The sequence below is a fragment of the Apis mellifera genome, linkage group LG3 (assembly GCF_003254395.2).
Source record: "Apis mellifera strain DH4 linkage group LG3, Amel_HAv3.1, whole genome shotgun sequence".
NCBI lineage: Eukaryota > Metazoa > Arthropoda > Insecta > Hymenoptera > Apidae > Apis > Apis mellifera.
In genome coordinates, this window is record NC_037640.1 from 4040105 (window position 1) to 4062935 (window position 22831).

The 22831-nt window shown below is 33.3% G+C and overlaps 1 protein-coding gene across 2 annotated transcripts in view; it reads left to right on the forward strand.

The window, feature by feature from the left end:
- LOC102656822 overlaps positions 1–21347 on the forward strand; it is a 46893-nt gene extending 25546 nt beyond the window's left edge. For both annotated transcript variants that reach the window (XM_026439606.1, XM_006559731.3), the window contains exons 6-18: positions 7300–7503; positions 7699–7785; positions 8659–8844; positions 8948–8986; positions 12066–12257; positions 13990–14084; positions 15558–15794; positions 16166–16510; positions 17354–17625; positions 18278–18456; positions 19107–19235; positions 19494–19679; positions 20060–21347. In XM_026439606.1, coding sequence (XP_026295391.1) covers positions 7300–7503; positions 7699–7785; positions 8659–8844; positions 8948–8986; positions 12066–12257; positions 13990–14084; positions 15558–15794; positions 16166–16510; positions 17354–17625; positions 18278–18456; positions 19107–19235; positions 19494–19679; positions 20060–20967 — 3059 coding nt within the window. In that variant the 3' untranslated portion in view covers positions 20968–21347. The remainder of the gene's footprint in view (positions 1–7299; positions 7504–7698; positions 7786–8658; positions 8845–8947; positions 8987–12065; positions 12258–13989; positions 14085–15557; positions 15795–16165; positions 16511–17353; positions 17626–18277; positions 18457–19106; positions 19236–19493; positions 19680–20059) is intronic.
- Positions 21348–22831: the final 1484 nt, after the last annotated feature.

Genomic DNA, 22831 nt, shown 5'->3' on the forward strand with positions numbered 1-22831 from the left:
TTTTTTCCAACCATTCAATTTTTGAAATTAAAATTGTTCATTAACTTGTAATAAATTGTTAAAAAGTATCTTTAAAATGGTTTGTAATCGTACTACATTTGAGAGAAGATGTATATTCTTTTTATATAATAATAAAAAGAGAATAATCTCTTGTGTAAATTATTTCACTTATTCCTCGGGTTCTCCATTAATCCTCTGGGAATTCCTTTTTTTTTTTTAAAGAAACGTGAATTTATTAAACGGCACTCGAAGATTAAAATGACAAAGCGTTCCTTTTTTTAACGTGTATTTCATTAATCAGATTTGAAAGATAACAAGATAATCTATATAGATACTTTATATTTGATATTCTCTAGAACGGAGAATGGAAACCCCAGCTCGACCATTCGAATTTCATTGTAATAAGAGAATTCCATGTTAAAGTTCATACACGTAATTGTTATTTAATTTAATTTATCATACTCGATAATGATAATTTCTTTACAATTTGCGTATAAAACGTTTGTTTTATATTATTAACGAGGATAAACTCACCAATTTTAATAGCATTAAAATATGTTAGAATTTAGTTTAGAAGCAGCATCATTTTCAATATGGATTTTTCTTATACATAATTATAGTCAAAAAATTATCTTACAACGACAATATTTAAATTAAATTCTTTTTTTGTCGAGTTTCACACCACGAATCTTAGTTTATAAATATCACACTCTTGAGTAAGATACGAGATATTCAATATATTTCCTGATTAAATTACAGTGATGGAAACTGCTTCAAAAATCATACCTTTCCCATCCACTCTTCCATTCCTTCAGAACGAGCGAATTTTCTTTTTTTTTTTTTTTTAATATCGTTAATATGAAAACGATCTCTCGAGGAGGAAGCAAAGGCAAAAGCATTAATCGATTAAATTTTCCACTTTTCGCTTCCCACTTGAAAATTTTCATTGTGAATTTCGATAAATCACCGACCTTCCCACGCTCGGATAAATCATCACGGTGTGAAATTACATCACTTTCGAGGGCTCCGAACTCGAATTGGCCGGACTGGGAGGGCGGAGCTGGGGGAGAGGGGGAGGTTAAAAACGTTAATAAATAACAAGGGGAGGGAGAAAGGCTGGTTAAACATTTCTGTCGGAATTATCCGCCATCTCGTTACCTCGATGAAATATTTTCCCGCGTGTGGAAACAATTACAAGGGTGTGGGAATAATATTAAGAGCGTGGTGAGAAAAGTTTGGATTCTTTTTTTTCTTTGTCCTTTGAACTCTTTTCGATTTCGAGCCGTGTGTGTCGCGAGTTTGTAAGAGGGAAAGAGTTTCTTTTCCATTTGATGCGTGGAAGGATTGAAATTAAATTTGCTCTATGAAATTCAAATTCAAAATTTTAAATAACATAAGTGTCTTTTAAAGAAGGGATGATCTTAATCTCTTTTTTTTGGACAATTTTCATGATCTAGAATTTAGACGTGTATTGTAATTGTATGCTTGACATGTTTCAGATGTATGATGTAATAATAGAAAGAAAGAACAAAGATGGAAGATTCATTGAGGAAAAATTAAAATAAAATTTCTTTGGAATATCCTAAAGAAATATTCGACTAGAATTCTCTAACCAACGAAGAAGAAAAATTTTAATTCATCGTATTATATTTTGAAACGGGAAATTAATTTTTACAATTTTCTGTATCGTTTTTATAATAATCCCAAACATGGAGAATAAATTTAACTCGAAAAAGGTTGGAAAATAGGATAATAATAATCAATATCTGTTTTCCAGTTTGTTTAATACGAATCGGAAATCGAAAGATGGTGGATGAGTCCCGCGAGCTGAGCTTCCGGCGATACCGGAAGTCCGCGATTCGATTGGCCAAATCTAGCAAGAACGAAGAAGTTTAACTTGCGCAACATTTCATTGGAAATTGAAGCAACGATCCACTTCTTCGATCTCGACGAAAATAAAACGATGAATGGCAATACCTTTCGCGTAAATATTTATGCAAACAATTCTTTTTAATTATAGATTACTGATTCAATAGATAAAATTTTGACTATTAGTAAAAAAAAGTAGATATTAAGGACGAAAAGATACAATGGAAATTAAAGTGTAATATTTAGTTTTAATAATAATCCTCGAACTATCTAATTGAAAATTTAATTAGAAATGATAAGAATAAATTTCTCAATTAAATAATCATCACCTTTCAATATTCAAAATTTCCAATATTTTTATAAGATATTCGTTTAAATATGTAAAACCTGTTCGCCATTATTCGAAATCTAAAATAACACGTTTCCAATATCTTTTACAATTCTAATCTAAACAAAAAAATGCGCTCAACCATTCTCCTCCAACTCGTTCAACGATTCCAATCCAAAGAAAATACAAGATAATTCCATATCGAAACATGCATTATATAAAATGCACGTAATATTCAAAATCGAGAATATTCTCAATCTGAGATGAAACGTCACTGCGTCAGTCACGGGGTCAGTCGTGCGTTCTTTTAAAAGACAAAAACGAGGGATGGATGGAAACGAAAAAAAAAAAAAGAAAAAATAACGAAGAGGAGAGAAAGAGAGAGAGAGAGAGAGAGAGAGAGAGAGAGAGGAAAAAATTGGGTTGGCGTCGCGGTGCATCGAGCAGATTGACCAATCCGCGTCTGGATCGCGAGGATCTCTGCGTCGCGCTGATAAATCGGATTCCAGCTGATAAATCAGCCGTGGCGCGACGATAAATTCGGCGGACGTATCGCGAGGAAATATCGCGTGATCGTGCCCGATTAATAACCGGCCGATCGGCCATCTTCGACCGCCATGTTTTAATTAAAAACGCGCCCTCTCGAGCCACCTCCGCGATCTTCCTCTTCGCCGAATCTTTATTACTCCATTATACTCGTTATCCAGCCCCCTCCCCCTCCCTCCCTCCTCTCGTTCGAGATCGATTTTTGGAGTTTTTGGAGAATAATATTTTATACACGTCTTTACGACGAAAGTTTCAAAGTTGGAAATTTGAAAAGTAATTAATTTTCGAAGAGATTTTTCAGAGATTTCATGTGCGAATGTTTAACGCTGATTTTTTCGATTTTCGTTATTATCATTCAAAATGGATTTTTGGGCTTTTTGAATTTTTGGTTGTTGATTCAATTATTTTTCTTTCTAAGAGATATTTATGCAGACGAAATTTTGGTAATAAGCTTTTTGGTAAAGCATAACAAGTAAATGGTGCATTGCTCGATAATGACGTCGCTTATGGAACACCTGTTAAATTTAATGCAATAAAGGTTTGCCCTCGAGTTTACCAATATCCTCTTCTTTTGATGGCATTTCTCAAAGGAGTCGACTCTGTAAGGATTGCCTTCGAGGAGACTGGTTTATCAAGTCTAGCATTGGGAGCATTGTTTAAAAAAAGGTGAACTTTATTTTACAAAAGTAGTACATTTTTTTTTCTTTCATAAAAAAAAGTAATTTTTCTAGGACGAATCTGCAGGTTTCAAGAAGACTCTTTTAAATACCAGAGTATTTATTTATTTTTTAAATTGAACTCCATATAATTGCGCAGACAAACAGAAGAAAGGAGTGAATATATTTAAGAAGAAGAGAACTGTTATAATTGTTCAGTTATTCGATCAGTATTACTTCCTGTATCTTGTCTGGGAAAAAAGAAAAAGAATCCCGTAATCTATTCAATCGTAATCTTCTCATGGCTCGAGTCTCGACACAAACACACACACACACGCAATGACGATTAAAAATATTAAATTCTTACAGATAAGTATAATTTATGCCAAAACGGATCGTTAGAGGATGTAATAGTACAAGATACCATACGGTTTACGAAAATTCCTGTTACCCTTTGTCTTCCATCCATTATTCGAACATTCATCCTGCGAAAATTCATTATACATTCACGTTTCATAGGTATTGCAACATTTTAATTGTTAATTAAAATAATATCACGATATTGGCTAAGAATCGAGATATACAAACATCTGTCAAATTTTTATTCCAATCCAACTAATTTCTCCACTCTCATTGTTCATCCATCCTTTTCCAGATGGACCAAAAATTGTACAAAGAATCTGCATAATATAAAATTCCTGGCACACGTGATTAAGGCCAAGAGCAAACGCAAATAGAAAAAAATATCCCTTAAACTTTATCTTCATTATCTTATCATCCATTGGACAACGATCGAAATATATTTCATGGAGTGCATCGATACACGAGTCTTCTCAGCCTCATCATAGCGACCATCACCTTGCATCGAAGACAAAGGTCATCGGGCGCAGCCTTGGTCCGTTGGCGTGTGTGAAAACGTCACGTTTATACACGCGTGTATAAACGTTGTTTAGCCCGCGGCCGGATCCGTTCACGTGGTTCGTGGAAGGAGAAAGGTTGAACGAAACGGCGGGAGGGTCAGAAGGGAAACCGTGAAGGCAACGAGAGAAAGGAGGTGGAGGAGGAGGAGGGGGCAGAGTTCGCTCCATTCATAGCTGCAGTATGCACACACGCCGCTCCAATGTGCACGGGTGCACCGTTGCGCTCGGTGCAGTGCGTGCATCGCGGTGCAGTGACTCTCAAGGCTGCGCCGTGGCGGCGGCTCCGCCCCCCTAATTGACGCCAAGGTGACGATCCTCGACTCGAGGATTTCGATTCTCCTTTTCTTCTCTCCAGGATTTTCAAATTTGTACGAAAGAAACGAAACTCTTCTCTTTACTCGAGATTTTAGAGAATTTGAATTCTACCACTCGTCGTGGATGAATTTGTTTTTGCAAGGAAAAATTAGGAAAGGATTCATTAAAAATTTCGACTCGAGTTTTTATGGATTGAGAACCACTGATCCAATGGAAAAAGTAAACGAAATTCTAAGATTGGTGTAGTTTTTTTTCTTTCTCGTGTTATCGGAATGTTGGAGGGAATGTTAAAGTTCCACCCAACAAATTTGACTCCCCTTCCCCTAGGATAGAATCTTTCTCGACGAGACACGCCCGTTCCTCTGGCTCCTCTTCCGGTTTTGCACCACCACCAGCCAACTTGGCTTCCTTTCCCCGCTGAGTCAACAATAAAGCGCCCTTTCCCCTTTGAGTCTTACCAGTTCTTTCGACTAATAGCACTCTAATTCTTCTCGTAGTCGCTTCGTCAACTTTCCGCTTGTTTTCGCGGTCTCGTAGCGCATGTAAGGGAGGAATCGCGAGGTTTTCCATTATTTGGCCGCAAAAAATCGATGATACGACTCTGTTCTTTCCTTCCTTCCTTCCTTCCACGTTGTTTGTTCGAACGTGGAAATTGATGTAACAGTAATAGCATAGTATATCTGTCACACTTTGTGGAGTCGATTACGTTAGGATTAACTTTTTATCGATTCCAATAAAATTTTCTGATCGATCGTAAATGTGTGAATATTGAACGAAAATCGAAGGAAAAGTTTTATCTCGTTTGAAGATGAGAGGAAAAATATTGGATCGAATTAAATGTTAACGTGTGTACTTTTCTAAGCAGAGTAAGTAGAAACATTTGATTATTGTCAGACGCCTTGACGCATCCATTAAATTTTAACGGAATGTAATTTTATTTTCCCTTAAATCCGATTCATTCGTATTCCTTTTTATCCAATATTCATACTCTATACACCTGTAATATCTTTATATCCGTTTATGTATTCGTTATTAAATCTTCTTGTTCGTAATTTAAATCATTCAAACGCGTAAACAAAATAAACTCATTCGGCGTTAATTTATATTCCTTCTCCTATTTCTCGATAAATATCGAATTAATATCAATTTACAATCACATTTGATAATCTCGCTTCCATAAACAAGCCAATTTCACAGTTTGCGTGATAAACATTCATTTCCATCTTCGCTCTTAAATCCTATTATCCCTCCTTTTCAAGCATATTAGGTTAAACTAAAAATATCCCCATATACCTCGTATCTCTCGAAAATTAATTTATCGCACGTCCATTTCACGTATTTTCACACACACACACACATATATATATATATATTTATTTTTCTCTATTTCCTCCCCTCCTCCCCTTTTTTTGGCTTCAAACAAAGATAACAATTTTTTTTCAAACGAAAAAAAAATCGTTGCGATCCAGTCAGGGGTTATTTCATGATCGTGTTATTCTAGCGTGTACAGCTCCATTACAAATTGTTCCGCAGTGATTTCACATAATCCTATTCACTTGGTGGAATAGGTTTTGAAAGCGAGATTTTGCCGCGGTACGATCGAAAATTCGTGTGGAAAATCCGACAAAATGAGTCATTCAAAATCGAATCGGAGCGGTGGATTAGGAAAAAAAAAAAAAAAAAAAAAAAGAAAGAAAAAAGTTGATGGAAATCTAGAATTTTGAATTGTTTTTGCATTTCGAATGGCCAATTTTTCTTTCAAACTTGTTCCAAAGCTTTTTTTTTTTTTTCCGTTGAAAATATTGCTGAAATAAATTATGAATTTAAAAATATATTATTTCCTTCTTAATTTAAAAAGCGATGTTTGTTGAATTTCTATTTTTTTTTTTTTTATCTTTCTCGAACTGTACGAATTGATAATATCGATTCGTAAAATACACGATCGTTTTTCCATTTCGAGACAGAGAATAATCCTCATTTTCGTTCGCGAATTTTAACATTAAATATTATTTGTACGTAATAATCGATAAGGTAAAATATTCGTGTCATTTTCTTGATAAAAGTTTTTATTTGATCTCTTATAAATATCGTATTGTATTAATAACTTTGAAAATTTCTGTTGTAAAATGTAATCGTATTTATTTTTCACATTTTAAATGAAATTAAAATATCTCCAAACGGGATAAAATCGGAAAGGTTTTGATAAAAATTAAATAAACGAAATTTATCACAATTCATTTATTTATCGAATATTATTTACAATTTATAAAATTTCGTTCATTCATTCATCAAATTATAATATCACTTTTACTTTCCTTCCATTCCCAATTTTTGTATTTTTTTATTACTTGTCTCAGAAAATTTTATTTATTTTTTTTTTTTTCTTGAAAAAACTACATCAAATAAATATACGAATATTCGCATTTTTCAACATTTAAAAGAAAACGAGGGAAAGGGTTGCAATTTATTTGGCAATTATATATTCCACGAATAAAATTCTTATTACACACCACAAATTTTAATTAAAATATCACGGAAGGAAAGTTATCTTATTATTACAAAAAGGGGTTATTTATTTCAAAAAATATTTCAAGGAAAATATTTTTTATTATATTATGCGTATCGCAGAATAATTTATTAACTGGAACGAGTTGGTCTGTTGCAGGGTGCAGATACGAGGGCCGCAGATACGAGGAGGGCACGTCTGTGATCACGTCCGAGCCCTGTTTGCAGTGCAGGTGCAACGAGGGCGCGCTCAGATGTCGTCTTCGAGTTTGTCCACGATTACCAAATCCACCACCCACCGGATGCACCGTCCGCTCCCCGGAAGAGAACGTCTGTTGCGCGGAATTAGTTTGCAGCGAGACACGTTAGTACGACTATGGAAAAAGAAAAAAAAAAAAAACGATTTAGTTGCAATTTATTGATAAAATTAAAAAATTGTTAATTATTTTTCTAATATTGTGAATGTATATAATTAAATTATATAACATTTTCTTAAATGTTTCAATCGCACAAAATTTTTTTACGAATTAAATTATAATTCAAATATTCATTGTTTCAGGTGAAGCCGTGAGCACGCCACGAAGATCTAACGCTCACGAGGAGCAAGATGAGGGGGATGAGGATTACCAGAATCCTCGTTTTCGAGGTAATTGTCGTGAAGACGGAGCGTATTCAGAGGAAATTCGAAGATAACGATCAACATTGACGGTTATTGTTGTTTCGACATGTTGTTGCGGCAACGGATATGTAATAATTGAAAATTCGCATTGAAATATCGCGATAAGGATATCCGATAAGGAAGTCCTCGAAAAAGTAACGTAACACCTACTTTATTATTACGAGATTCATCGTTAGGGTGAGAATGATCGTTGTGCTTTATGACCGCGAGCACAACTATGCTTTACACTTTGGTCGTTGTTATCATAATCTACGATATGCCAGCGCGATCCCACCATTTAAGGGTTGCCAGCCACTATTATTACCCTCTACTTAGTTAGTATTACGGTTTACGAGTTGAAAATTATCGCCTCTGTAACATATGATTCAAAGTTCCTATTATAACGGCCTGTGATTTAGGATAATTGTCCGTTAAACCACGCGAGATTCAATTTTTGCTATTACAAGCTTATTCCTACTACCGATTCTAATCATTAACTCTTGAAAAAAGTCTTTAGAAACTACTCTCTTTCCTTCTTCTTTTTTTTTCTCTCTTAAAAATTTCGAAATGATAATTCAAAATTTCAACAGTTTCAAAATCTCCAAATAATATATTTTCCACGCGTAATATTTTCCTTTCACCACATCCAAATACAAATATTACGAATTCTTTTAAAGCACACTTTCTCGATCACTTTCTCGATATTCCCCGCATTCTCCGATACTTGTTTCCTTCTTCCCTCCTTTTGCACACGCGTGTAAAAAAGTAAAGCAGGCAACTTTCAAAAGCAGACCACGTCCGAGAACGAGCTCGTAGTTAAAAGATTCAACCGGGCTGACGGTCGTTCGTGTTAACAATCAGGTTGCCTGCACGAAGGCGTGAGATACGGGCCAGGCTCGGCCATGATGGGCTCACGTAGATGCGAGTACTGCTACTGCATTTCCGGCGCGAGAAGATGCATCAGGCCGAAGTGTCTCCTGCCCCTGCCAGGATGCACCCCGCTCTACGCCCCGCACTCTTGCTGCCCTGTTGCCTACAATTGCACCCGTGAGTACCAATCCCATCCATCCGCGGGATCATAATTCGTATACAACTCTTTTTATCCCCCTCTGTTTCTTTTCCTTTTTTTTTTTTTTTTTATCTTTTTAAGATCTCCATTCGTCGACATTGGCGCCGATCACGGGAAACGGTGAGTAAATTATTTATTTATTTATTTGGTTTGTTCTTTGAGGATGAATCTTTGCTTCGGATATCAAATATTCAATGATAAATATTTTATATTTTACAAATACGAAAGATTTTACGAAGATTTTTAGGTAAAATTGATAGGAATAGATCGAATAAATATATATTAATTGAAGAAAAAATATAATAACAGTTAAAATATTTAAATTTAGGAATATGGTTTCTCTAAGAGGCGTAAAAATTAAAATTGTATAATTTAATTTGGAAATATAACTCTTAAAAAAAGAAAAGAAAAATTTAATAAAAAATAAAATTGAAACGTAAAGTATCAAAGATATTATAATGAATGATAAATGTAATAAAATATTTTATATTTTACAAATACGAAAGATTTTACGAAGATTTTTAGGTAAAATTGATAAGAATAAATATATAATTAATTGAAGAAAATATATATAAACAAATAAAAAATATAATAACAGTTAAAATATTTAAATTTAGGAATATGGTTTCTCTAAGAGGCGTAAAAATTAAATATGAATTTTTTAATTTGGAAATATAACTCTTAAAAAAAGAAAAGGAAAATTTAATAAAAAATAAAATTGAAACGTAAAGTATCAAAGAATTATAATAAGTAATAAATTTCCTCCAAATTTCGCCGTTCGCCCAAATCAATTCTCTCAATGTTTATATATTTCGACGCGCAGGTTAACGATTGTTCGCGCGTGTATATATGTTCGCTCAGTTGCTTCGTTTCTCGAGAGGCGTACGGACGTCGCCTATCCGGTGAAAGTCGGGACGAAAAGTTGAACGCGATAAAAAGGAAAGTTTGCCTCGGTCGCTGTATCAGCCGCCTTTGGAACAAGCCCTCTTTCCCTTCCACCCTTGCTGGCCGAGTTTAAATTTAAGCTCGGCTTATGAGGAAAAATCGCATCGCGGCACAAAATCAGCTGCATGGCCAACTTTAATCCTTTTAAATTGTGCTCGGCTTTATCGCGCGCCGAGTACCATCTAATTATCCTTACAAAGCACCTTTTAAGAATTCCTTACTTTCCTTCTTCCCTTCTTTTTTTTTTTTCCTGCTCGATACGCTATACGTTGTTTTTTAATCGAATGTTTCTTTTTTTAAAAATTCATCGTGCTACGTATGAGTCAAGGAATATCACAATCGATCAATTTTTTTGAGGGCATTTTTACTGTACTCTTTAATATTATCAATTTTCGTAGTTTTTTGTAGTTTAATAATTTTTTTTTATAGAATATTTTAAATATTTCGAAAAACAATGAAAATATTATTGTTCTTTTATTGAATATACTGAATCGTTTTATTGAAGTATAAAAATAATTTAGATTTATTTCTAAATTATTTGTTTCAATTGTAACAAATAAATCAAAATTTAAAGTTTTATTTTGAATATTATCATCAACTTTACAGTATTACTTACGAATTTATCTTCCAAAAAAAAAAAAAAAAAAAAAAATAAAAGTCAGTCAGCATCATCAACGATACAAATATCCTAGATTTAGATAATTTCTTCGATTAAGAAACAATCGTAGAGTTACAAAAATAAAGATGCGTGGAAAGACTTTTTTTAAAAAAAAAAAGAAAAAAAAAGGAGAAGAAAAGTTAAGGAGATAAAAACGTCAGTTCTAAGTAACTCGGGGGTAGCGTCGAAAACGAAAATTCACGGAAGTAAAACAAATGCTCGACGTCGCCGTTTCACGCGTCAGATTTGCCGGGGAACATGATTTCTCATTTCCACGGAAGAAAAGGGGCCGCCGTCGTAAAATTGAATGAAACTGGGCGTTAAGTGAACGAGCGGAGGAACGACGGCCCCTGCCTCCGTGGAAATCTTTCCGAAGCGAGGGAATGTCACGGGATAACGTACCGTCGACGTGCACGCCGTGCTTTTATTGCATTAAAACGGTTCCTTTCAACACCCACGTATATATACACGCGCGCTACGTATGCATTGAGATGGCACGAGAAAAATCGAGATTATTTTTCTAATAGCGAGGAATATTCGTGTGAAAAAAAAAAAAAAAAAGTAAAAGTAAAACTTTTAAGACGTTGTAAATTTTAGGGATGCTGAAGTGATTTGATTTTACTATTAGATAAAAAAAGAAGGAAAGGATAGAAACGAGGGAAAAATTGGAATAATATTCATCCAATTATCGTTTCCTTTCGTTAATATATCGCTTTAATCGATCAAAGCAAACTTTTCGCTGCCTCGTCAAGGGACCAACATTCTCGGACGTTGATTGTCCGTTTAATGGCCGGTTACACATGACCACTTGAAACTTAAACCTCCCTCTAAAGCCTCGTTTCCACCCCATTAGAAGTCCTCTCCGACCGCTGACTTAATCCCACGCGCCAGTTTCCCCGGAAACTATCCACGAAACTGGCCTTCCTCCTCGGCTTCACCGAGTCACCGCCAACCGGAAGCCCGTCCGTGAAAACATTGAATAACGATCGAGTGCAACGGGCTCTCCCATTGTTCCCCCTTTGCGTCACCGATCGACGCAGTAATCGTCTAATAACGTCCTCGAGTGACGTTCTCGAGAGATAGAATTCGAGGGAAGAAGAATCGATCGAGTTCCTTTTTATTCCTCCGGGTCGAATAGCGAGGTCGCGAGGAAATTGGCTTCCATTGGTTTATGACGATTTCCGGTGAACAGATTTCGCAGATTCTATTGCCAAGAAAGTTGTTTCGCTCGTAGTTGAAGATACGATTGGAAAGTTAAATTAATGGATTATCAGGCTTTTGAAAGTGTACAAGGAAGAGATAGAATATATTTGGAATATTTTATTTTAATTTTATATATCTTATCGACGGATGATAACTTCGATTATAAAATAACTAGAGTAACTAGAGTTAACGAAAAGTAACCAATAATAAATAATCTCTACGCTTATAGAGATAAATCGGACAAATATTCTTCTTTAAAAACAATTTAAGATTATCTATATGCAAAGATATTGATCATCCTGTAAAGAATTAAATCTCTAGAATTATTCTGTTCAAAATTACTACTCGAGGAAGGGTTGAATCTTTGGAACTGACCGAATTTCCATTCCGTAGGGTGCCGCGTGGGGTCGAGGATGTACGAGGAGGGCGAGATGGTACGGGACATCGAGTGGAAGGCCGCCTGTGACAACTGTTTCTGCGCCATGGGCGCGATACGTTGCGTTCCCCTCGCTTGCGCGCCTCCTCTTCAAGGCTGCAGCCCGATCGTACGCGAGGGACACTGCTGTCCGTCCACCTACAACTGCAGTGAGTCGCAATGCCTTCGCATCAGGGTTGCCACGATTTCGCCTTTCACCCGACTTGGCCCACCCTTGGATTGTGTGTTTTCCGCCTCCTCGATTATATTCGAGCCGTGGAATTATTTTCTTATCGAAACTTTTTTTCGAAATTTAACACAAGGATTGAAATTATAGAAATTTTCTTAAATATTGAATTATAATAATAAAATAGGTAGATAATGATAGATGATAGATGATATTTATATATTTTAAGAGTTTTAAAAAAGATTAAAGGATCAAGGATCATTTATCCATTTATTTGGTTTTGTTTTAATTAGCTTATTTTGAATATCGTGAATTTTTTTCGAGGCATAAAGTTCAAGAATTGGAAAACATTTCTCCATAAATTAAATATATAAATGAAATCAGATTTTTAATCAATTAAAGAGATACTCATTGAGATTGATATCTAGATATTATTGGCATCTTCAGAATTGAAATTCGAAGTTTCAGTAAAAGTATGCGAAGATGGAATATGAAATCGATGGTTTGTTACGACGAAGATATTGAAGTTGAAGTTGGAGGATTTCTCGGGAGGTATTGAATGAATTTTTTAACGGGGGAATCGGGGGCATGAACGAATAAGTTTTGGATCAAGTTAGGATGCTGAATGAGAATCTGCGATGGATAACGGGTCACTGAGTGAAAAAATATGAAAAGCTTTCAATATTTTTTTTTTTTTTTTTTATTATTACTTTCGAACCGAATCGTATCGTATTATTAATACATCAACGAGATTCAAGATTTACACAAAGATTTTATTCCGCGAACAAATTTTCCAAAAGGAATTAAATTTTTATTAAGAAAAAAAAAAATTCCAATTCTAATCTCGTAAGATTGAAAACGTCACGGCATAGCGGAAGTTGGATTGAATTAGGAAATCGCGCAGGAAGCGTGGAATCGCGTGGAAAATCATTAAATTTGAATGCTCCGTTGAGTATCCGGATTCCGTGAAAAGGATAATATCCTCGGTGATTTTGTGGTTCCCGTAAGGATTTGGAATTTTTATCTCAACCTCTCTTAATTTTTAAAAATTTTTCCTTCTCTAATATTCTTTTAAAAATAAAATTTTTCTTAATTATGAAATATTAATGGTATATATATATAAAATTTAAAATTACGTACGAAAGAAAAAAATTTCAATTCGAAATGATTCTGAAAAAATTATATTCGAAATAAATATTTATCGCTACTCCGAATCTCGGAAATTAACTAAAGAAGAAATCTTATTCTTCTTCAAAATTTTTATATATTTTAATAGCGAATAATTTCTTTAATAATTCCAACAAATTTCTTCAATTTTCCAAAAGTCGTCATGTATAATAATAAAACAGTTATTTATTAAAATAACTGATATAAAACAAAATTATAAATTTTCATAAGATTAAAAACGAGATTAAATATTTATCGTTTATAAAGTCTAGTTTATAAACTTTATAACGAAGGAAGAAATCTTATTAGTCTCAAAAATTCTCGTAGCGCTTCCATCGATCCGACTTTAAGCAGGAGCACAGGAGGCAAACGATCGTTCCAATTTCCTTTCGGTTCTCCTTGTTAGGGCAAGTCGGTAAAAGAAAAGGCGGAAACACACAAGCCGGATGGGGCGCCCAGCAAAAACCCTGTGCTCTTTCACAACCCTGATTACCACCTAGGTGTTTTAGCCCGAATGCCATAAGAAACTGACAGATTAAACGTTCAAGGCGGTAGCATCGAGGTTAAGGCCACCCAGAACTACGCCTCGTACGCGTTCATCAGCAAGGACTACGCCAAGTTTCGCAAGGAGACCAATTTCTTTGTACGTTTCTCATTTATTTTTCAATTTTAAATCCTTTTACTAAAATATTCTAATTTTCTTTGTTACATTTTCATATTTCTTTTTACTATATTATAGTTGAGATAAATTTTTAAATCTTTCCTTTGAACGAACCATTTTAGATAATTTAAGGTTATCTTTTATTAAAAAAAAAAAAAAAAATACTAGATGAGTAAAAGATTTTTATTTAGTAAATAATATCATAGGGATATTTTTTTATTTTATTGTTACTGAATATGTTTAATTTCAAGAAAGATTTTTAAAACTTTTATTTTTAATAATATTTTTAATAATGTTCACTAATGTAAATGTAAAATATTTAAAATGTGTATATAAATATTGAATATTATACAATATTTACATAATTCTATATTTATATTTTAATATCTCATTCATAAAATCGATATTGCGAATGCAAAGAGATTAAAATAACGTTTTTAAATTTTTTTCGATTCTGAATTTTTATTACCTTTTTTAACAGTCAATATTATCATTTCATTTTATTATAAATCTACAGTTTAAGTAAATTTCCATGTAGAATTTTTTTTTTATTCGCAATATAATATTCGAGAAAGATTAAAATAAAAATTACCAAAACATCATTATCTTCTTTTTCTCTTCATCCAATTAACGGCTTGCAAATTTTAACACACGTTTTAATCACGACTATAATATCCTTTTAATTACAAATATTCGAGCGCAAGAAGTGTTAGATCGGGCTAATCCATCTTCCAATATCACGAACATTTCCCAAAGCGTCGAACATTAAGCGACAAAATCATCGAGACAAATGACCGTATAATTGTTTCGAACAGTAACAGCTGAGTAACAAATACGAGGAACAGGACCGATCGGTTGAGTACCCGTATCTATGTACGAGGAATGCATCGCGCTGCGTTCCTCAACTAACTAAGTTAAACATCTAACTGACATGGCACCCATTCCGGCGGGTTTGCATTAATTAAATTCCACTAGGCTTGTAAATCACACGACAGAGGGCGCGAACGAAACTGGTCATCTTTTATGACAATGGACGACAAGTAGAACTGAGACTCGTTGTTACATGATCTATTTAAAAATAATTTTGATCATGTCTCTAATATAAAATATTATCGATTATCATTTTGTATACTTAATTTGTAAATTTTGGTGAAGTTTTGATATTGTGGTAGAGAAGTTATATTACGATTGTTAATGTATTAATAAGATTTGAAGGAAGATGGTAATTATAACGTTGAATTTTAATTCTTTTAAAATTTTTCTCAATTTTATGATTTTAATAATAGGATTTTAATAGAATATATAATATAATTTCTAATTTTTTAAGAATACAATACGATATTTATAAAAAAATTAATGATTAAATCATGTATCTCAAGTATCTTAACTATTTTCGATTATCTATCATAAATCTAAATAAATGAAATCTATAATAATGATAAATATTCCAAATAGCCGGCAGTCGATCAAATAACAAATCCTCCGGTGGAGGGACGAGGTCATCGAGTGGTCGAGGAACGGATCGATTCCAGTACGAAGGAACTCGTGGAGGAATCTTCAATAGTGACCGATTCCACATCCTGGCCGTCCACCTTCGAGACAGACATCATGGACAATGAGATCCTCGAGACAGTAGACTACGTGAAATCTAATCCAGAAATTGCCACTACCACTCCTGCTGCTGTTGACGAGGTAATTTTTGAATTGAAAATTTCGTGAAATATGCGCTTTATAGATAAGAAGATATGTCCTTTAGATTTTTCAAGACTGTTTTAGGTTATCATCAATTTGATAAAAATCTTCTACAATTTTATTTCAATTTTAAAAATTTAATTTCAATAAATTTTTATACTAGATCTTTTTTCTCCCAATTTTAAATTATTATATATTAAATCTCTTTCTAATTAAATTTTCCGAATGAAAATTTCAAAATCAATCGTACATCACTTGCAATCAATTCAGCCATTTTGTACTCGTGAAAATTCAATATATCAATTTAAAAATTACATATCAACCATTAAATCAAATAAAAATTTCAAAATCAATTACATGTCATTTTACAGTCAACGACGGTTATTGATTCGACTACTATAGATTCAACTTCGTCGATCAGAGATGACGATTTGAACGATTCATCAACGATTTTCTCGACGAACAGTATCGTCGAATCGACAACGATCACCGTGATCGAAGATCTGTCGTCGACGGACGACACAACGACCACCACGATCACGACTACGACTACTGAATTGACCACCTTGTTACCAGAAGCGAATGGAAACGATACAGTGACGAAAATGCAGGGATTGGAGGAAGAGAAGATGCACAACGTGACTGTGAGGAACAAGAATACGACATCGACGACGAGCGGAGATTTCGAGCAGGATTTCGAGCACGCCAACTCGACGGTTAGTGTGCAAACAAATTGCTCGAGGATTACAAATAAATCGAGGATTCTCAAGAGGATACGGGCGAGATTCTCTTGGCTCAATCGCTTGGAAAATGTTGTTCTTGTAGATAATTTGTATTTCATTGTGAGAAGATGATATGATTTTAATTAGTGCAATTGAATTGAAAAGTCTATATTGTCGTGAGATTTACATGATTATGTAATATTATATAATATAAAAATCATGATTTTAGGTTTATAGTCTTCATAAGTTAAAAAATAGTTTGATTGTAATATAATATAAAGTAATTGAATATAAATTTTTATAAGAAAATATAAAAAGTTCATAGGAAATTAGATTTTCTTGAAAATAAAATCTTGTAGTATTACAAAAAAATTACAAATTAATGCCTCAAAGAAATAAGGCTTCATTTATTTTTTACTCTTTTCAAAGAAGCTTGTTTTCATTATAATTAATCACAATTAATTATTTAGGATAAAATTCATTTAAAAGAAATAAAAAATATAAAAGCAAAAAGAGTCAATAAGAAAGGATAAGAATAATTTTTTTCTATTCCCCATAGTCTAGATCATTTTTGCATATTTGTAAGAAGAAAGACTTTAAAAAAGTTTAGTAAACATTGATATAAATATTAAAAAATTAGTGGAAACAACTAACAACTAACTAACTAAAAATAAATAAAGGATAAGATAGAAAAAGATCGATCTTTCACGATATTAAACACGTCATTCATCTTTGACTTTTCGTAACCTTGCCATCGATCAATTAACGTCGAGTTTATCCGAACAGTCGATATCAATTCACAAGTCGAGGCTGAACTACATAACCTGTTGCCATTAGGCGGAAACGGTGGAGACCACGGAATCGATGGGCAAAGGGACAGTTACCAGAACATCATCCACCGTGTTAATGCCAGACGACATCCTGGTGATGAACGTGACTGTGAAAACGAACGTCTCGGTCAGTCACATACAGGGTGTGACGATCAACCCGATTAGGTCGATTCCGCCGGACGTTGAGGCTATCCTAAACATCACTCACCGTGAAAAGGGCGAGGATTATGATTACGACTACAGCGAACCAACATTGCCGCCATCGTTACCGAATGTCAGGTAAGGTAAATACTATGCGGTTAATCATGTTACTGGAACTATACAATTAGATTGAAAAAATTTATTCAAAATTTATTTTTTAATTATTTTCTTATCAAAAGAAAAAGAATTGATAATAATTCAAAGAGAATTGAGATATTTTATAGAAATTTAAAATTTTATGTTAAGTTGTTTTTTAGGTTAAGTTGTTATCTTGGATTGCATAGGATTTTTCTTTCTTCCTTCTAACAGGAGATACGTTTTATAGTGAAAGTGATGTGATGAAAGTGAAGTGATAATTATTTAATTAAAAATGCCCATCTCGAAGTATTTTGATAAGATTGAAAAGAAATCGAAAGAAATTGTGCTTGCTTATGAACATAAATATATCGACTCGATTTATAATGCTATTATTCAATTGCTATTGATTCGTAAAAAGATTTATTACAAATACATAATTTTTCTAAATTCTTTTTTAGAAATAATAAATCAATAAATGAATAAGAAAGATAAATATGAAATGTATGAAAATATTAACCTAAAAAGTAGCAAATATTTTCATATTATCAATCTTGTATAAGAAAACACAACGAACGAACTTTGAAATTGCAAAAAATAAACAAATGAAGTCTGAAAAAAATAAAAAATATCGAATTTATGCATTTGAATACAGGATAATTCCGTTCGTGGCGGCAGATGCGCTTGTAAAAGACAAGGCAGTTCCATCCTCGGTCACCGGATATCCTTCCGGTTCGGTGGTGGTTCCTCCAGAGCTACGGCCCACAGACACCTCAGGATTTTACGATATCGCCACTCAGGAAAACAGATTCAGCCCGCCTGTGGAGACTGAAGGTAGGTCGTATTTTAAACTCGTTTCACTGATACATTCAGCAGCCGCTCGTTCGCGTTTTACGCCCTTTCGTAAATCAAGATTTCTCGTTAGGTGACATTCTCGAGAAATCTCGCTTTTATATATTTTTCTTTCTCCTTATTTATTGTTTTTTATTTTTTCCAGGTTCCATTGATTTTCTTATAGATTGCTTGATCGAGAAGCGAAAAGTTATTAATAATCCTTTAACTCATTGTTTTAAAAAAATTTGGTTTCTATTTTCTTTTTATTTTTATTGTATTACAAAATAATTGGAAGTATATATAAGTATCACTATCATTTAATGAATCATTTAACAATTTCATAATCAATATATCATTTGCTGATTTAATTATTATATGTATATGTGAGTATTATATACATTTAAACATTACATTACATACATTATTATTGAAGTTGAATAATTATTTATAATAGAAATTTTATTCCATTAATTTTGAATTATTTTTTAATAATAGATCAGGAAATTTATTAGCATTATTCTTTATTTTATATTATTTTCTTTTTTATTATCTTTGATATTATGATACTAGAGAAATAAATAATTGATTTGAAATTTATGATATTAGAATTAATATTATTTTTCTAACCTAATTTATTTTTCTTATTTCAGGTGGATTCGTACCAAGAGAACCGCCCTATTTCGATCCTTCTTATCATTCTACCGACTTGAATCTGGAAATCGGAACAGGCGTCACTGTGGTTCCGGCGCCAATCACGAATCCTCATCGTAAAAGCGATGGTAAAGAATATATATTTCTTTCCATTTTTTCCTTGAATTCAATATTTCCTTGTTACACCATATTTTCACACCGTTAAATGCATTGTCAACTCTTCATGATATCACGTGGCTCGAAAATTAATACATATTAGTGCAAGTTGGGAAAAATTTTAGTTATAGATTGCTGAATTATAATTTGAAGCTAAATTTAAAATTCAAAAGAATTTTCGAAGCTTGCAAGATCAACAAAATTCTATGCTTTTGTTTCATAAATCTCAGCCAACAACTGTCTCTTCGAGAATATGGAGTACCGTCACGGAGAGATTTTGCCGAGCAGCAGTATCTGCGTGATTTGCATGTGCTACCTAGGCGAGGTGATGTGCTCCTCGGAAAAGTGTCCGCTCCTCAAGATCGGATGTAGGAGGATCAACACCGACGAGACGTGTTGCGGAAAAATCGTCTGCGGTATAAGAAACTTTACACAGATTATTTAAAAAGAAAGCAGCAAAATTTTAATATTAAATTGTAATTTGAAGATTATTGTTGCATGTGTTTAAACACTTTTTAAAATTTTTAAGTTGAACATATTTGCTAGTAAGATATTGTATGTAATTATGCAAAGTATAATTTACATACTTTTTTTAATTTACATACTTTTTTATATTTAGTATATTTAAAAATTTAGAAATATTAAATTGATTAAAAATACTTATGAAAGTATACTTCAATTGATATTGAATCATATTTTGCAAAGGAATTCAAATTATATTAAATACAAAACTATACATCAAACATTATGCCATCAATTATGCCATCTTCACTTTAAAATTTCAAAATAATTTCAGTGGAGGCAGACGAATCACCAACGGTAGTGTTGGACCGAGCAGATGCTACAGCACCTTCACTTCATCAGCCAATAGTATCACCAGATCCGTTCCGCGATGTGATTAAGACCGAGCCAGCTCCTGATCTGCCATCCCTGATCGGAGAAATGAAGCCTCTGCAACCTAATTTCGATTTCATAAATAAATTTCCTCTCCTGCGTCTACCTTACAGACCGGAAGAAGATCCAAACCGATTGATCTCCAAAAATAAATACAATCTGGGCCAAGAAGGTCTTATACAACAAGAGATTTCATCAAATTACAATCTTAAAGAAGCTGATCAGACTTTGAATCACATTTCTGAGACAATTCCTCAAAGAATTGGCTCTCTGATGATAGATCACAGTGTCAAGAAACAAGAAAATGACACACTTCCCTGTATCAATGCAACAAAGTCTACTTCTGTCAAATCTAATGTTTCTAAAATTGATGATATTAATATTTCAACGGATGCCAAGGTTGGAGAGATATTTGTAAAAGTGAACGATTCTAAATTTTATTCTACTACCAGCAGTTCTTCTGAATCTTCTGATCTAGATTTAGAGGATCCTAACGATCAGAGTAGCAAAGATACGAAAACAAAAGAAGTATCGACGACTAGTAGGTCGACTACCATCGTCAATCAGAAGCCAGAAGAGGAAAATAAGTCTTCCAAGGCTAGTGAAAAGATGGAAGATTCCACAGAGAGTGTAACGAAAATTATAGAGAACGAAATTCCAATGTCTGTGACGAGTCTGTTGAAACTGGCTGGATGTAATATCTATGGAAGAATGTACCGTGTTGGAAGGATCATCACCGAGCTGTCTGGACCTTGTTTGGAGTGCAGGTGCACGGAGATTGGGGTGCAGTGTAAGCAGCTCAAGTGTTGATCGAGGTTGCCCGTGCTCGGGCAACCTGTTTTCCTTGCAATTAGGTTCGTTCGAGTTAATAGATTCACTGCTGCTCGATGCGTTTCCGGAGGAAAATCTTGAGATAATTGATTGACGATCTCTAACGATTTAGAATTGAATGGATCCTTAGATAGAGTGCTGGTATATTGTATTATAACTCTAATGTGTTGATTAATACTTTGTCTGAAAGAATTTGGAAGAATTGGAAAATTGGAAGAAGGTAAGTGAAAGAATAAGTTTGGAATAATCTTTTATGGTTATTGTGTTGAAATGGTAAATTATGTAAATGTCAGATATAAAGATTTTCAGGATAAATAGGAAATTATTAAAGGAAAACTCATTGTATCATTTTTCCTCTTAAAAAAAATAAAATTTTTCTTTTTCTGACACTTGCACATCATTTATCATTTAAACTATACGATTGGGTATCATGTTTTTATTTAATTTTTTGAATTAAATTCCAATCTTAAATTTAAATTTGATTAATAGTATTGCATTTTATTATTATTATTTTTTTTTATTAATTTTCACGACCAAGCATATTTATCAAACAAAAGAAGGTTTTATATTTAGATTGAGTGGAGTGAATGTGTTAATTCCTCGAATCTGTTTCGTTCAGCGAATTAGCTTGTTGGAGGGTGATGCCACGAAGGAAATTCTTAAGCAGTTGACAAGATTTTCAGGCACGTTCCGAGATTCTAAATTCCTCTTCCATCGTTATAATTTCAGAACTATGCAATCATAATATTTCTAAGTAAAATATTCTTAATTAGGATTTGTGCGTGGAAATTTGGTCTCAATTATATATCAAAATTAATTAATCTTATAACAATATAGTTAATTAAATATTATAACAAAATCTTTGATCTCTTATAGATTTTTTTTTATCAATATTCCAATTATCCTCGATTGTGAAATTATTTCTATCAATTATCATTGAGGATTCAGAGAAAATGATTTTTCAATTTCAAATTTATATCTGCTAAAACTTTGCACGATCATCTATATAAATTTTTATCCTTTTCAATTACATTTTATGGCAAAAATTCCTCCAAAGAATGAAAGAAGATGGGACATTTTTTCACCGTTAATTCTTATTAAGCTTTTGGTTGTCTGGAAAAAATCCACAAGATTTGCAAAGATCGATCAGGATGTAATTATGAAGGATAGCAGTTCCATGTTCCCCAAGAATAAGTGGATAAAGGCAGAAATTGCCACTTCGAGCCCCGTCCCTCTGCTTTAGGAATTAACCTGCTATTGGCCGGTGTTTCGTTTTGATTTATTCGCGCGATTTAGTTCATTTGATTAAGTGGCGCACGATAAAGCTATTAAACCGTTCACTAGATTCTGTTGGATTTTTCATCTTGTAATATTTCATGAAATAAAATCGTTACAATTTTTTTTTTCCAATTACAAATTTTTATCGAAAAGAAACGAAACCTATTATGAAATATATTATATTGTATAAAACTTAAATTACGTTCCCATATATTTTATATTACAAGAATAAGATCTGCATTTCATCAAAGAGTGACTTATTTAGTGAAATATTTATATAAAAAGTATGAGAAGAAATTAAAAATTTTATTATCGAAACGCATTCAAAAAATAGAGGAAACCGTGCCATTGAATTTGCTTTTTGATTCGTCCAAAAATCTCGATCGGTTGCCGAGATATAAGAACTCAAAGTATCCATAATGTTTGTATTTAAGCCAATGTAAAAACGGATGTGTTCGTGGCACAGTGACCTATATTTTTTCCAGGAATCGCATCTATTATTTGTTTGGAGTTTGGGATAGGTCAGTGAAACGAGGCGTGAAGCGAGAGTTCTGAGTATGAGACG